This window comes from Pan paniscus, chromosome 6 (assembly GCF_029289425.2).
Source record: "Pan paniscus chromosome 6, NHGRI_mPanPan1-v2.0_pri, whole genome shotgun sequence".
In the NCBI taxonomy this organism is placed as follows: domain Eukaryota; kingdom Metazoa; phylum Chordata; class Mammalia; order Primates; family Hominidae; genus Pan; species Pan paniscus.
Genome location: NC_073255.2, coordinates 25198015 through 25210381, shown reverse-complemented (window position 1 = coordinate 25210381; position 12367 = coordinate 25198015). Strand labels below are relative to the sequence as shown.

At 42.7% G+C, this 12367-nt stretch overlaps 1 protein-coding gene across 3 annotated transcripts in view; it reads right to left on the bottom strand.

The window, feature by feature from the left end:
* Positions 1–11689, bottom strand: part of ITGB8 (integrin subunit beta 8) — an 85225-nt gene extending 73536 nt beyond the window's left edge. Inside the window, exons 1-2 of one of the 3 annotated variants that reach the window (XM_034963776.3) lie at positions 11562–11689; positions 9907–10434 (exon numbers count right to left, since the gene is read on the bottom strand). In XM_034963776.3, the coding sequence (XP_034819667.2) occupies positions 9907–10123 (217 nt within the window). In that variant the 5' untranslated portion in view covers positions 10124–10434; positions 11562–11689. Of the gene's footprint in view, positions 1–9906; positions 11066–11561 lie in introns of those variants that run through there. The other 2 variants (XM_055115750.1, XM_008978730.5) reach the window with 2 other exon arrangements.
* Between the last annotated feature and the right edge of the window lie 678 nt (positions 11690–12367).

Genomic DNA, 12367 nt, shown 5'->3' with positions numbered 1-12367 from the left:
TTTCTACCCCACCAGTAGAAAGCAGTCAGAAGTAACACATCTTTTTTTTTTTAACTCAAACATATACCTAAGAGGCAGAATTTGTCCAAAAAGCCCTGATGTCTGACTTTTCATAATGCCCAAAAGTCAATCTCTGCCCAGACAAGTCTATAACCAGATAATCCAACCTCAGGCAAGTGAGTTCTGGCATCAGTGCTATGCTGACCCCCAAGTAGCCAACTGTCAGCCCCGGACAGCCCTAAAAGAGTGGGCGGGCCCAATCTCCAGCTGGCTATGCTGTCTTCAGTGGGCCACAGGCACGTGCTCAAGAGCCCCCTTCCCTTCTCCCATGTGACCACAGTCCCATCAGATGTTACAGAGTATCATGTGGCCTTGGATACCTTCTTTACAAGGCATCAAACATGCTATATCTTCTAAACTAAAGACTGGTAGTAATGCCATTTAGTTCTCATATTTTCAGTATCAACCTGACGTCAGGCTCTCTGATTATATACGTTGGCCCTCACTTTAGGGCCCTTGTTCTAGCTGGTAGTGACTGACACACTCATCAAAAGCGACCTTTTTAACCAAAACTGAGGATGTCTGAAACTGTAACTCCCTTCTTGAATGTTTCTTTTTTTTCTCAGTGTTGCCACTGTCTAGATGAATTTTCTTGGAAATTGTGCCCCATCTGTCATTTCTAGAGCATTTTATTTTGCACTTTATGATCCACTTGTCTTCAATTCCCCATAAAAATCCAAACCAAATGCACAAAAACACAATGGAGCAATACCTTGGGAGGTATGATTTGTACTAAGAAAGAGATCAGCCAGTCATTTTGCTGCCAACAATGCAGTTCTGCTACAATAGTGTCTTTGTTTCCAACTAGAACAGCCAGTTCTACAGCAAGTCCTGGCCACCCCATAACTTCTTTGCATCCTTTGTTCTATTGCAGTCAATGAATACCTTGCATGACTAAGCCTACCCAGCCTGGCCTCTTTGCACCTCTCCAGCAGGCAATTAGAAAAGACATTCCCTATTTGGTACTCCTTAATATAAATCCTGTCAATCCAGTCCTTGTAGAATTTTGAATTTTCCTTTTAATTATTTTCTTTGTTTGACCTCATAATATTCTAATGATCCTTTACAGCATAGTGGTAATCCCTCATTCCATAAGGATGAAGCTTTTCACCCAGCCCCCTTCCCTACCTAGTACCTGTAAGTTACTAAGAAATAATCCTAAATATATGGTCCTTACTAAAATCAGGAAAAAAAATGCCTTTACCTGGGAAGCTGTTTGTGGTTCAATTCCAAGGAAAGAACCCTGGTACCACATGTACACATGAAACAGCAGTACTTTTAACTGTGGCTTCATTTACTATCGGCAGATCTTGAAATATCAACCCGCTTTATCCTAAAAGGAAGTTGAGTCCAAAACCATGGAAAACACCAAAACATTCCTGGCCCAAATCCACCACACATCTCACATACCTAATATGACATATTTGGTACAGTTCTTCAGAGCTGGAATATTTCTAGTTTTTCATCCTCCTGTCTTCATCACCAGCCCTTCTCTCCACTTCCAAACTCAGTCTCTTCCATAGGCTTTGACTTGAACTAGCCCTTGACAGCTACTCTGCTTTCTTACCCTGTACTATCACGAGACTGTGAATTTTTTGGCAATCCTCTAGAATAAACAAACGATACCAATATTTATCTGGAATAGCAACAGATTCTGTCCTTAACAAATGTAACAGTATTATTTGATTGCAACAAAGCAAAACAACAATAAAACACCAGGCAGATAGCGCACGTCTAAAACCATTATAGCAGTGATGGTTGGCTCATTGATGAGGTCAGCATGAAAGGCCACTTCATAAGACCCTATATGCTGTTTATAAAACGAACTTTTGTATTTTATTTTATTTTAGACAAAGTCTCGCTTTTTCTCTCCTAGACTGGAGTGCAGTGGCACAATCTCGGCTCACTGCAACCTCAGCCTCCCGGGTTCAGGCGATTCTCCTGCCTCAGCCTCCCAAGTAGCTGGGATTACAGGTGTCTGCCACCATGCCCGGCTAATTTTTGTATTTTTAGTAGAGACAGGGTTTCACCATATTGGCCAGGCTGGTCTCGAACTCCTGACTTCAGGTGATCCACCCACCTTGGCCTCCCAAAGTGCTGAGATTACAGGTGTGAGCCACCGCGCCTGGCCTAAAATGAACTTTTAGTACTTTGGATAATGGCACTCAAAATAGAAGCATCTTTAAAAATCATCTTAAAAGTATATATCTGATAAGAACACTTTAACAATGCAATTTTAAGTTAATAATCTTATTTTTGTTTCCTAAACTAATATTAGTTAAGGACTTTTTTCAATAACTGCAGGAAGATAATTTAAATATATCTGCTTAATATTAGTAGTTTCCTAGCAAGAATTGATCTTAGCACTTTTGTTAAAAGGTGGGTCTGTTTTAATTAAATTATAAAATCCCAATGGAAATCATTCTGACTTTCAATACACTTTTTTGGTGTGTAAATCAAATAATTTACTTACTGGGAAAGAGGAAATAAGGTCACATTAAGATTCACTTTGAGTCGAAAAATAGTCCTTTTACTCCATGAATATAGTATGGCACTGCTTTTTCTATATAGTCATTCACTTATAGATATTAAATATCAAATATATGCCAACTGAATAATTTGACCAAATTAGGTCATTCATGTCCGTAAAATGTTCTTTCCTAAGTTTGTTTTTTTTTTTTTTTTTTTGAGATGGAGTCTCGCTCCGTCGCCAGGCTGGAGTGCAATGGCACGATCTCGGCTCACTGCAACCTCCGTCTCATGGGTTCACATGATTCTCTTGCCCCAGCCTGCTGAGTAGCTGGGACTGTAGGTGTGTGCAACCACATCCAGCTAATTTTTGTATTTTTAGTAGAGACAGGGTTTCACCCTGTTGACCAGGCTGGTCTCGAACTCCTGACCTCGTGATCCACCCACCTCTGCCTCCAAAAGTGCTGGGATTACAGGTGTGAGCCACTGTGGCCAGCCTTCTAAGATATTTTTTAAAATAATAGAGGGAAATAAGTAAAACTAAGACTATGCATACATTTGACTCTCATTATAACATGATTTGCAAGAGAGTAAAATGTTGTATAATCTGTACACATCTCAAAGATTACCAAAAGGGATTTAGTTATTAAAATATAAAAACACTTTGACATGAGGTAGTCAAGACTACCAGACTACCTTATGCAATGGTCTCTGGTGCTTTCTTTGTCTCCCCCGCTCAATAATATTTGTTATTTATTTATCTATTTTTGAGATGCAATCTTGCTCTGTTGCCCAGGCTGGAGTGCTGTGGCATGATCTTGGCTCACTGCAACCTCCTGAGATCTAGCAATTCTTGTGCCTCAGCCTGTCAAGTAGCTGGGACTACAGGTGCACACTGCCATGCCCTGCTAATTTTTGTATTTTTAGTAAAGACGGGCTGGTCTTTACTCCATGTTGGCCAGGCTGGTCTCGAACTCCTGACATCAAGTGTTCCTCCCACCTCAGCCTCCCAAAGTGATGGGATTACAGTTGTGAGCCACTGCAACTGGCCCCCAGTAATATTTAAACTAGTAGACAAGTCTGCCCCTAACTGTTTCAGGGCCAACAACAAGAACACAAATAGCAGTGAGCATAACAGACTACATATTTAACAGCTACAAACCAGGCAAAGAAACCCATAGGTAAAATAAGTTCTATCTTCCTTCCTTGATAAATATATATGCATAATGACCTGGAAGGCTAGGTCTGAATTTGGAATATTCACCTCCAGATTTCTAGTTAGGAACTGGGCAGTGTGTGAAGCGTTGCCTCTCCAGCCATTATCTTCCCCTCTTCTCTCCCACCTCTAAATTTATTCTGCAGCACAGGTAGCCTGTTGTTTACCTGCATGGACACTTCAGCTTGCATGTCCAAGCTCTGTTTACTTCTCCTGCATCAGTGTCCTTGGCCATCTTCACCTAGGATTTGGCACAGGGGTGACTCAGTTTACCCCCAGAAGGCAGGCCATAAAAGTAGCCTGAGGCTGTTTAGGCTAAGAATTCTGGAGATGATCTAGAGGGGGTGACAGACTTTACTTGAGCAAGCCCCATGGACTCCCTGCCCATGGTTGAGGTCAATGGCCTGAGGACAGCTAGAGCTGAACCTTCCAAGGTTCAAGGTAGGGACTCCTCTCACCTTTGAAAAGCAATCTATATGTCTATAATTATGATTCAGAACGCTGACTCAAACCACACAGATCAGAATTCTGGGACCATTATTTATTAGTTAAGAGATCTGGAAGAAGTTATTCAATGCCTCTTTAATTAGTTTGCTTACCTATACAATGGGAATAACAGTATATAACTAACAGGGTTGTAAGCATTAAAGGATATATTATATTTTCAAATGTGTCCAGGAGGGTGCCTGGCCTACAGTAAATAATACACAAAACTTAACTATTGTTATTTTTTAACTCCAGAACTCAGTATAGTGCCTGTCACAAAGCTGTATGTGCTTTAAGAAAGTCTGAATGAATAGTCATTAAAGGAGTTAGAATAGCTTGGATTTTTTATTAATTTTTTAAGTATTTAGTCGAAAATGACTATAAATTCCAGTTTTTGTAATTTTTGAAGTATTTAGTTGAAAATGACTATAAATTCCAGTTTTTGTAATTTTTGAAGTATTTAGTTGAAAATGACTACAAATTCCAAAATTGTACTAATTACAATTTTGTAAAATTGTAAAATCAATTTTAAAGTTGATACCAAGGGTAAAGAATTAGGATTACTTTTTATATTTTATTATCAACAATAGAAATCATTGTCACAGAAAGTTTGAAAACAAGACAGACTTTGAAAAATAAGATTAAAGAGTACTAAGTCTCAGCTTTTAATCTTTGCTAATGATTTGTCCAGAAGGTCAAGAGACTGCTTTCTGGTATGGGCTGGGAAAACAGAAACAAGTGTCCTTTATGGTGTAACCCACTTTTAAAAGAAAATTTTATTTCTCTAAGTTCAAATTCTAGTGAGGCTTAGAAATGATTAGGGAGAATTTGCTTAGCTGCCCAATTTTAGATTGCTCACTATTATCCTCAAGTTATCTATGGGGTCATTTACTCCAGATACTTTGTGAAGACCTACTGTGTACCAAGCATTGGACACACAAAAATACAGGCAGCTTCTTCCCTCAAGGAGGTCACAGGTGGGTGTGTCCATAGCAAAGCTGGGAGGAAGTTGTATGAGGAGCCTGAAGACAATGGGGAGCTAGGGAAAAGTTGTGAGTAGAAAGGAACATGTGGACAAAGGTTTGAAATGATGAAGACTGATTAGGAAGTTCATATTATGAAGCATAATTCAAGCTTTCTCTACAATGTTCAAATCCCATCTCTCCTACTTACTAGATAGGTGACATTGGGCAAGTTACTTATCTCCTCTGCTCCTGTTTATTTGTTTCAAAAACAGGGACCTCTCTCACAGTGTTATTATGAAGACTGGACAAGAAAATGGAGTTTGGTTTTGAATGCGTTAGGGTTTTTGCCTTTAGGCGTGTAGTGGAGACATGGTTCACACAATTTGCTGCACCTTCTGGAGGTCAGGTTTAGAGATAAATATTCTGGAGGTGTCAATGTGGAAATGGTATTTAAGACACAAGACTGGGCTGGGTGCGGTGGCTCACGCCTGTAAGCCCAGCACTTTGGGAGGCCGAGGCGAGCAGATCACGAGGTCAGGAGATCAAGACGATCCTGGCTAACACAGTGAAACGCCCTCTCTACTAAAAATACAAAAAATTAGCCGGGCGTGGTGGCGGGCGCCTGTAGTCTCAGCTACTCGGGAGGCTGAGGCAGGAGAATGGTGTGAACCCAGGAGGCGAAGCTTGCAGTGGGCCGAGATCGCACCACTGCACTCCAGCCTGGGCGACAGAGCAAGACTCTGTCTCAAAAAAAAAAAAAAAAAGAAAACCAAGACTGGATCAGAGAAGTTCTTAGGAGTGGTCCTGAGCCACTACTACATTTGGAGGTTAAGAAATGAGGAAGAATCAACATCAGAGATGGAGAAGGAGCTTAAACCAAGACAGTGTGGGTCCAAGAAGCCAACAAAACTGTTTCCAAGGAGGGCAAGGTCAACAGTGTCAAGTCACCAGCAGATGATACATCAAGCAGGATGGAGATTAAGAATTAGCCATCAGATTTGACAATGTGGAGGTTACCCTGATCTTAAGAGAGTGGACTGCAGAGGTGATAAAGAAAGCCTGATCACAATGGATTCAAAGAGAAGGTGAGGAGAAGAATCGGAGAGAGGAGTTACGGACAACTCTTTCAAGGACTTATAGCAAAAGGAGAGAAAAAAATAGGAGATAAAAAGGTTTTGCTACATATATGGATATTGCTTTAAATGATACAGTAGATAGGAGAAAAACTAATCATGCAAGGGCAGGCAGATCCTTAAAACTGAAACTTTACAAGGTATACCTGCTGTGATTCCATTGGAATAAAACAATTAACATTTGTCAGGGGAAGCAGATTTACTCATGTTTTTCTCTGTTCGTATACATGCGTATCAAAAAGCTATTACATATCCATACTTTTAGAATAAAAATATTTTTAATGGAACTATAATAGAACTGGTCTTTCCCATTCCTCGTGTCCTTCTCTTTTGCAATTGCTTCCCTTAAAAATTGTGAATATTCTTGTTGCCCTAAGTTTCAGTTTTTAAAGAAATTCATGCTTTAAGATAAGTTACAGTGTGTTCCTCCTCCAGTAGTATTTTTATTTACTGAAATATTTTAAAATAAAATGATATGAAAAATTTCTTTCAAAATATTTAGTTGGGAGAAGGGGGTGAATTGGGTACCAGCAGGAGCACAGATGAAAGAAGTTGGCTTTGAGTTGATGGTTAATGAAGCTGGGTGATGAGTATATAGTGGTCCCTTATACCATTCTCTCTAATTCTGTATGCATTTGAAAATTTCCATTATACCATGTTAAAAACTTTAAAAAATCATAGGGTTAATACCATGTTTAACCAAAAAGAATCCATTAAGTAGTGAGATTACAGATAATTTGGTAACAAGAGAAGAAGTTATTTTGGGGCACAGGAATTTTCCAAAGCATATCAGCTACTTTGCTGTCAGTTTAGAGGGCAAACATGTATGATTTTTAATTGATCAGAAAGTGTCTCCATTGCTTCAAGATAGAATTAATTTGGGAGCTTATTATGCAAATAATTTAGAAGGCTGAATTTTTTGTTAATGATACCTTGGTTCTTTTAAATATTCGATCACTTTAGGTAAGCATAAAGAATTCTGGGAACACGTATGCTATGCAACGCTTTGAGGGGAAGTAATGATACGGTCACAAAATAATGTTAATCTAGTTGATTGTTGTTGAAAATAATAAATAATTGATAGTTGAATAAACAGAAGGTGAAATTTCATTGCAATACACAGAAGGTGAAATTTGATTGCAATAATAGTTACCGCTTTTTTAAAAGAAACTGTGATATCTGAAATTTGTTACACTTATATTGCTATATAAAAATTTAGGTAATGAAAGTTCTTAATCTTTTAAAATAAGTAAATGTGGAAACAATGTTGCTACATTAACTCTTCAAATATTAACCACTAGATATACTTTATGTTTTTCTGGTTATTTATTGACCATTTTACAGTGCTATTATTTCTCTAGCTGTGGGTAATCTTCACCAGAGACAGTTAAAAAACAAACTGCTATAATTTTTTCTACATCAGAAATCTTTGGATTTGATTAATAACATCCCCCACTGCTCACTATATATTTGTTATTAAAAGTCCACTATATGTTAGAGACCTATAAATTCTGCTTTAAAAATTAAACCCAAAGTTATGCTGGTCTTATGCAGCTTCTGGTCTCCTTTGTATGGCTTTATTGCCCTCAACATTTTCCTGGTGTAAACTACTGAGCAAGGGAACAAGATTTCCTTTGTAACTGATACCTAAATTTCTATTCTGCTTTAAGCATCTAATTTGCACTGTAAAGACATATAATTTGAGACTTGTAGCTATATCACAAAAGTACAGCAGTTTATGCTGATCTCTAATTTTCTGAGTTATACTGGCTATAATTTACATTTTTTGCATGTTTTTAACTGCCATGCAAATCAGTATACATCAGAAACCTTTGTATATTGACAGAGACTGGGAAAAGGATGCCTTGTTCTGATTTCAGATAAGCATTCCCTTTTCAGGTCTGCAGGTGCAAGTAGGCCCATTCATAATATTTCCTTCAAATCAGTTTTAGACGCTGGGTAGAAATGCAATGCTTTTTCACAAGAGCCTGACTAATGTTTATAAGCACAGTTAATGGTTTTTAAAAATGTACTTTAAATAGTAAATTTTAGAGGCAAGTAGGACTTTTTCCTTTGCCTATACGTTGGGAACAAAATACACTGTGTTAACACAAATTTCGGTCATTTTACTAGTGTGTATGTGTGTTTACTAAATCTAGAAAAGCACTTTATTACTTATTGAAACAGGATGAAATTATGCTTAGCGGAAAATTTGCTGCAACAAATGCATGTTTCTTCCATTTAAGATATAACTGATAATGAATGTTACTTTTTCCTTTGCCTTTTCACTATTTTGAAATCAACAAACAAGCCAAAAAATAACCACAAGATAAAGAGATTTACTCTAATTTCTCCATTTCAGATAACTGAGCAAATCTCCCTGAAACAAATATTAGAAAACTGTATATGCAACAATTTCCTAAAGATAGCTGGATGTTTCCATATATCTCTATATCTATATATATAAAACCTACTTATAAGGTTATGATTTGACTGTTTTAATTAGCTTCAGGCAAAACCTTGACACTTTAAAGTATAGGAGTAAATTTTAACCTACAAAACAATTACAACTATTAATTAAACTCTCCTTGAGCCCAACAGGTCAGAGAAAGGCTCTAATATAATTTAAGGACTTGGTGACCAAGCAGAGAAAAAGTGAAATTAAAAAAAAAAAAAAAGAAAGTATGACAATAGTCACTGCATTAGCAAAAATAAATGTTGGGCCTATATTGAAAACCATTAAGAACTCATCCTAAACTCATGATTCGTCCTATTACTTAGTTGTAGAATTTTCCAACAATCCAATCTGGTATACCACCTTACATTTGATTTTGTTTCATAAATCAAAAGTCCTAAAACACCTTCTCATATGCTATTTGACTTGAACTTTCCTTTGTGATTTAGAGAAGGCAGGTATTATTAATAAACCTCGTTTTACAGATGAGGACAATGCATTTCATAAAGAGTTAACCTCAGCACATTAAGGTAGCTCTGACACAAATGGTTTGCCTGGACAGAAAGCTGTTCATCCTGGTCCAGAGTTCTTTCTGCTTCTCTGTCTCAGAGATTGATCTCAGTGAGGGATCAATTAGATAGTATTTTTTTTTAAGCCGAAAGGATGATGACTTAAAGCATTAATATCCCTCCAGTGTGGGTAATTCATTCAGATTGAGCACTAATGATAGCAGAAACTTGTATGCTGTCCTTTTCTGGACTCAAAAATTGAAGACTACTCCCATTATAACCAACTTATCTACAGCCTCGAGTTAAAGGCAAGTTAGTCGTTAGTGGACCCAAATGTTAGAAAGATAGGGAGGACATTCTGTACAGACGATGCCCTTAAGAATGGACCAGGGCCCCTAAATGACTTCTGTAAACAGGACACCCTCTTTTCCAAAATTCCTTTCTATTAGGGCTTCCTCAACACCTAGGAGTAACACACAGTGTCTCCTCTGATAATTAGTCCTTGCTGTCGCTCCAGGGCAGAAATGCTTGACACCTGGCCTTTAGGCCATCTGTGCTGGAGGACGCTGCCCCGCACCCGCCCCCTTGAAGTTCTCTGATGACCGCAACTTACCTGGCCGGGATGCTCTGGCCGGGCAGCTCTTCGTGCCAGCCCAAGACCTTTGGGGAAGAGAAGAAAACAAAACAAAACAAAACAACTTACCACCTTGGCCCAGTCCAAGAACAAGTGAAAACACCCAGGCTGCCCAGAGGAACGAGGCGGGACCTCGCCGGTCGTTTTGCAGGCAGACAAATGCAGCGGTAAAAAAAGCCAGGGCCGAGCCGCACATAATGCAAAACAGCCCGCCCCGCGCCCGCCGCCTGGCTGCCTTCCGGACGCGGGCTCGCGCCTCCCGGGCGCACCTCGGGGCCCGCGGGCCGAGTGTCGCTAGGACGTTTTCCGCAGGCCTAGCAGGCGGACCCCGCGGCTCGGAGCAAGCGGTGCAGGTAAGCGGGCCCGGGCACCGCTCGGCATCTCAGGGCCCCTGCGGCCCTCCCGGCTCGGCACGGCGGGTCCCGCGGTCTCCGCGAGAAGCACCTCCTTCGACGGCCAAGGGCCCCGGCGGCGACTGGAGAGAGGGCTCTGCAAGGGCTCCGCAGCCTGCTCCGGGACAAAGAAAAGAGCTTTTGTTTCTCTCCAGCCGGTGGGGCTTCTGCTGCATAAATCAGCTTAGCGAAGAGCCAAACACAATCAAACCCAAACAAAGCCCGAAGCTGGGGGGGAAAACCACCCTAATGTACATTCACTGGGTGATGCTGGATCTGTGGGAGGGGACGCCGGCGAGGTCGGGGGAAAAAAGTCTATGGCGCATCAATCAGCGCAGTTTCTTCCACAGGTGGGCAGGGAGGCCAACTCCATTAGTTGCAGCTTTGCAGCCCCGTCTGCGGAGCAGCGGGCAAAGACAAGTCGGCAGCGTCCTGGCTGGCAAGGGAGGAAGCTCGGGATGCCAGCAACAGGGGGAGGCGGCTCTGGGAGCGCCCTAGAAGCACCCGCCGACACCCGCAGGCACAGAGCGAGGCATCGCCGCTCCCTCCCTGGCGGGGAGTGGGGCCTGCGGCTGCGAGCGCAGGAGGGGAGGTTCCGCGAGGTGCCGGAGCCCGGCTTCGCGGGGCGGGGGCTGCGTGCCCTTGTCCTTTTCGCCTCAGTGCGCGGCTCAGGCGTCCCGCAGTCCAGAGCCCGAGTTGCTGGCGCGCTCTGGGGTGCACACGGCTAGGATGCGAGAGAGGCGAGGCCGGCGATGGGCGGGAGAGGGGTGGTCCTGCTCTGGCCCCCCGGGGGGCTCCAGACCTGCGGGTAGCCGGGTGCACTCAGGGCAGAGAGTTGCTAGGAAACCTCCCCACGCTACCGGAGCGCCTCGCCTCGGCTGCCCGCAGGCGCGGCTGCAGCCCGGGCAGGAGCAGCAGTAACAGCTCGGAGCAGCGTGGGCGGGACATTGGTGAGGCATGAAGTCACCGCGGCCCACACTCGCTCTTTGTTTTGCTCACTCCAGCTCTTTTTTTTCCCCCCTTGGCTCTGATAGTTGCCATTCCCATCGTTCACAAGAACTCCTGAAGCGTAGCCGCGCAACAGGAATGGCACGCCTCGTTCCCTTCTCCCTCCTCCCCCGAATCCTTGCACCCCAACGCTCGCGGGGGTGGTGGGAGACTCGCTCAGCGCCAGCGGCAGCTGCGAGCAAACCCCAATCTCTCACCCCCGCGCTGCTCGCCGCTTTGTTCGGAGATACTCACTGCCCCGCAGCTGCTGCATACAAAGTGGAGTCAAGGGACCTCCCCTGCCCCCAACGCCCTCTACTCAGCACTTTGCTTGCTGTTAGGAGCTCGTCCTCTACCCCACCACAAGGCTGCCCCGGTCTCCCTAGCCTTTGGAGAGTTGGACCAGTCTGCAGGGGCTGTTCCCGGAGCGACTGGCCGAGATTTCTCGCTGCCCCTTCTCTGCTCAAAACCTTAACCCTGGACTGCACAGCCCTGTTTTTCCCCAGCGTCTGGTGGTGGCTCTGGGCTTTTGCAAGTTACAGTGGGTCTTTTGATCTTAAGCGTCACCTTCCCAGTAAACGGAACAAAAAGTTACAGACAGCAGCAAAGCGGGGAGAGGGGAGCTAAGGAGAGAAAGTGGAAGGCACTTCTGCCTGCTTGCAGCTCAGAAATTTAGGTGCAAGTAGGGTGCGGGTGTTATGCTGGGCAACTGTCCGGGAAGCAGCGCGCCTCCTCGGGTCCTGTCATTACCACGCTAAGTCGAGGGAGGGAACTCAGTCCCCCGCATTGGAAACAAGGCAGTGTTTCCAGTTTAACACGGTGATGGTTCTCTTTTCCCTCTAGGGGCAGGAGCGATTCCCATTCGAGAAGTTTGACCTCTCATTTTAATGCAACACCCGCCTCTTACAGGCATCAGACCAGTCCAGCCAGGTCAAGGTGAAATATGCGGGAGTTTCCCCCCTTCTTATTTAATAGTTTCCGTCTCTTTATTTGTAGTTAAAAAAAAAAAAAAAGTAGGAGGCGCGGTCTCTCTCTTTCTTTCTGTTGACTGAGTGAATGGA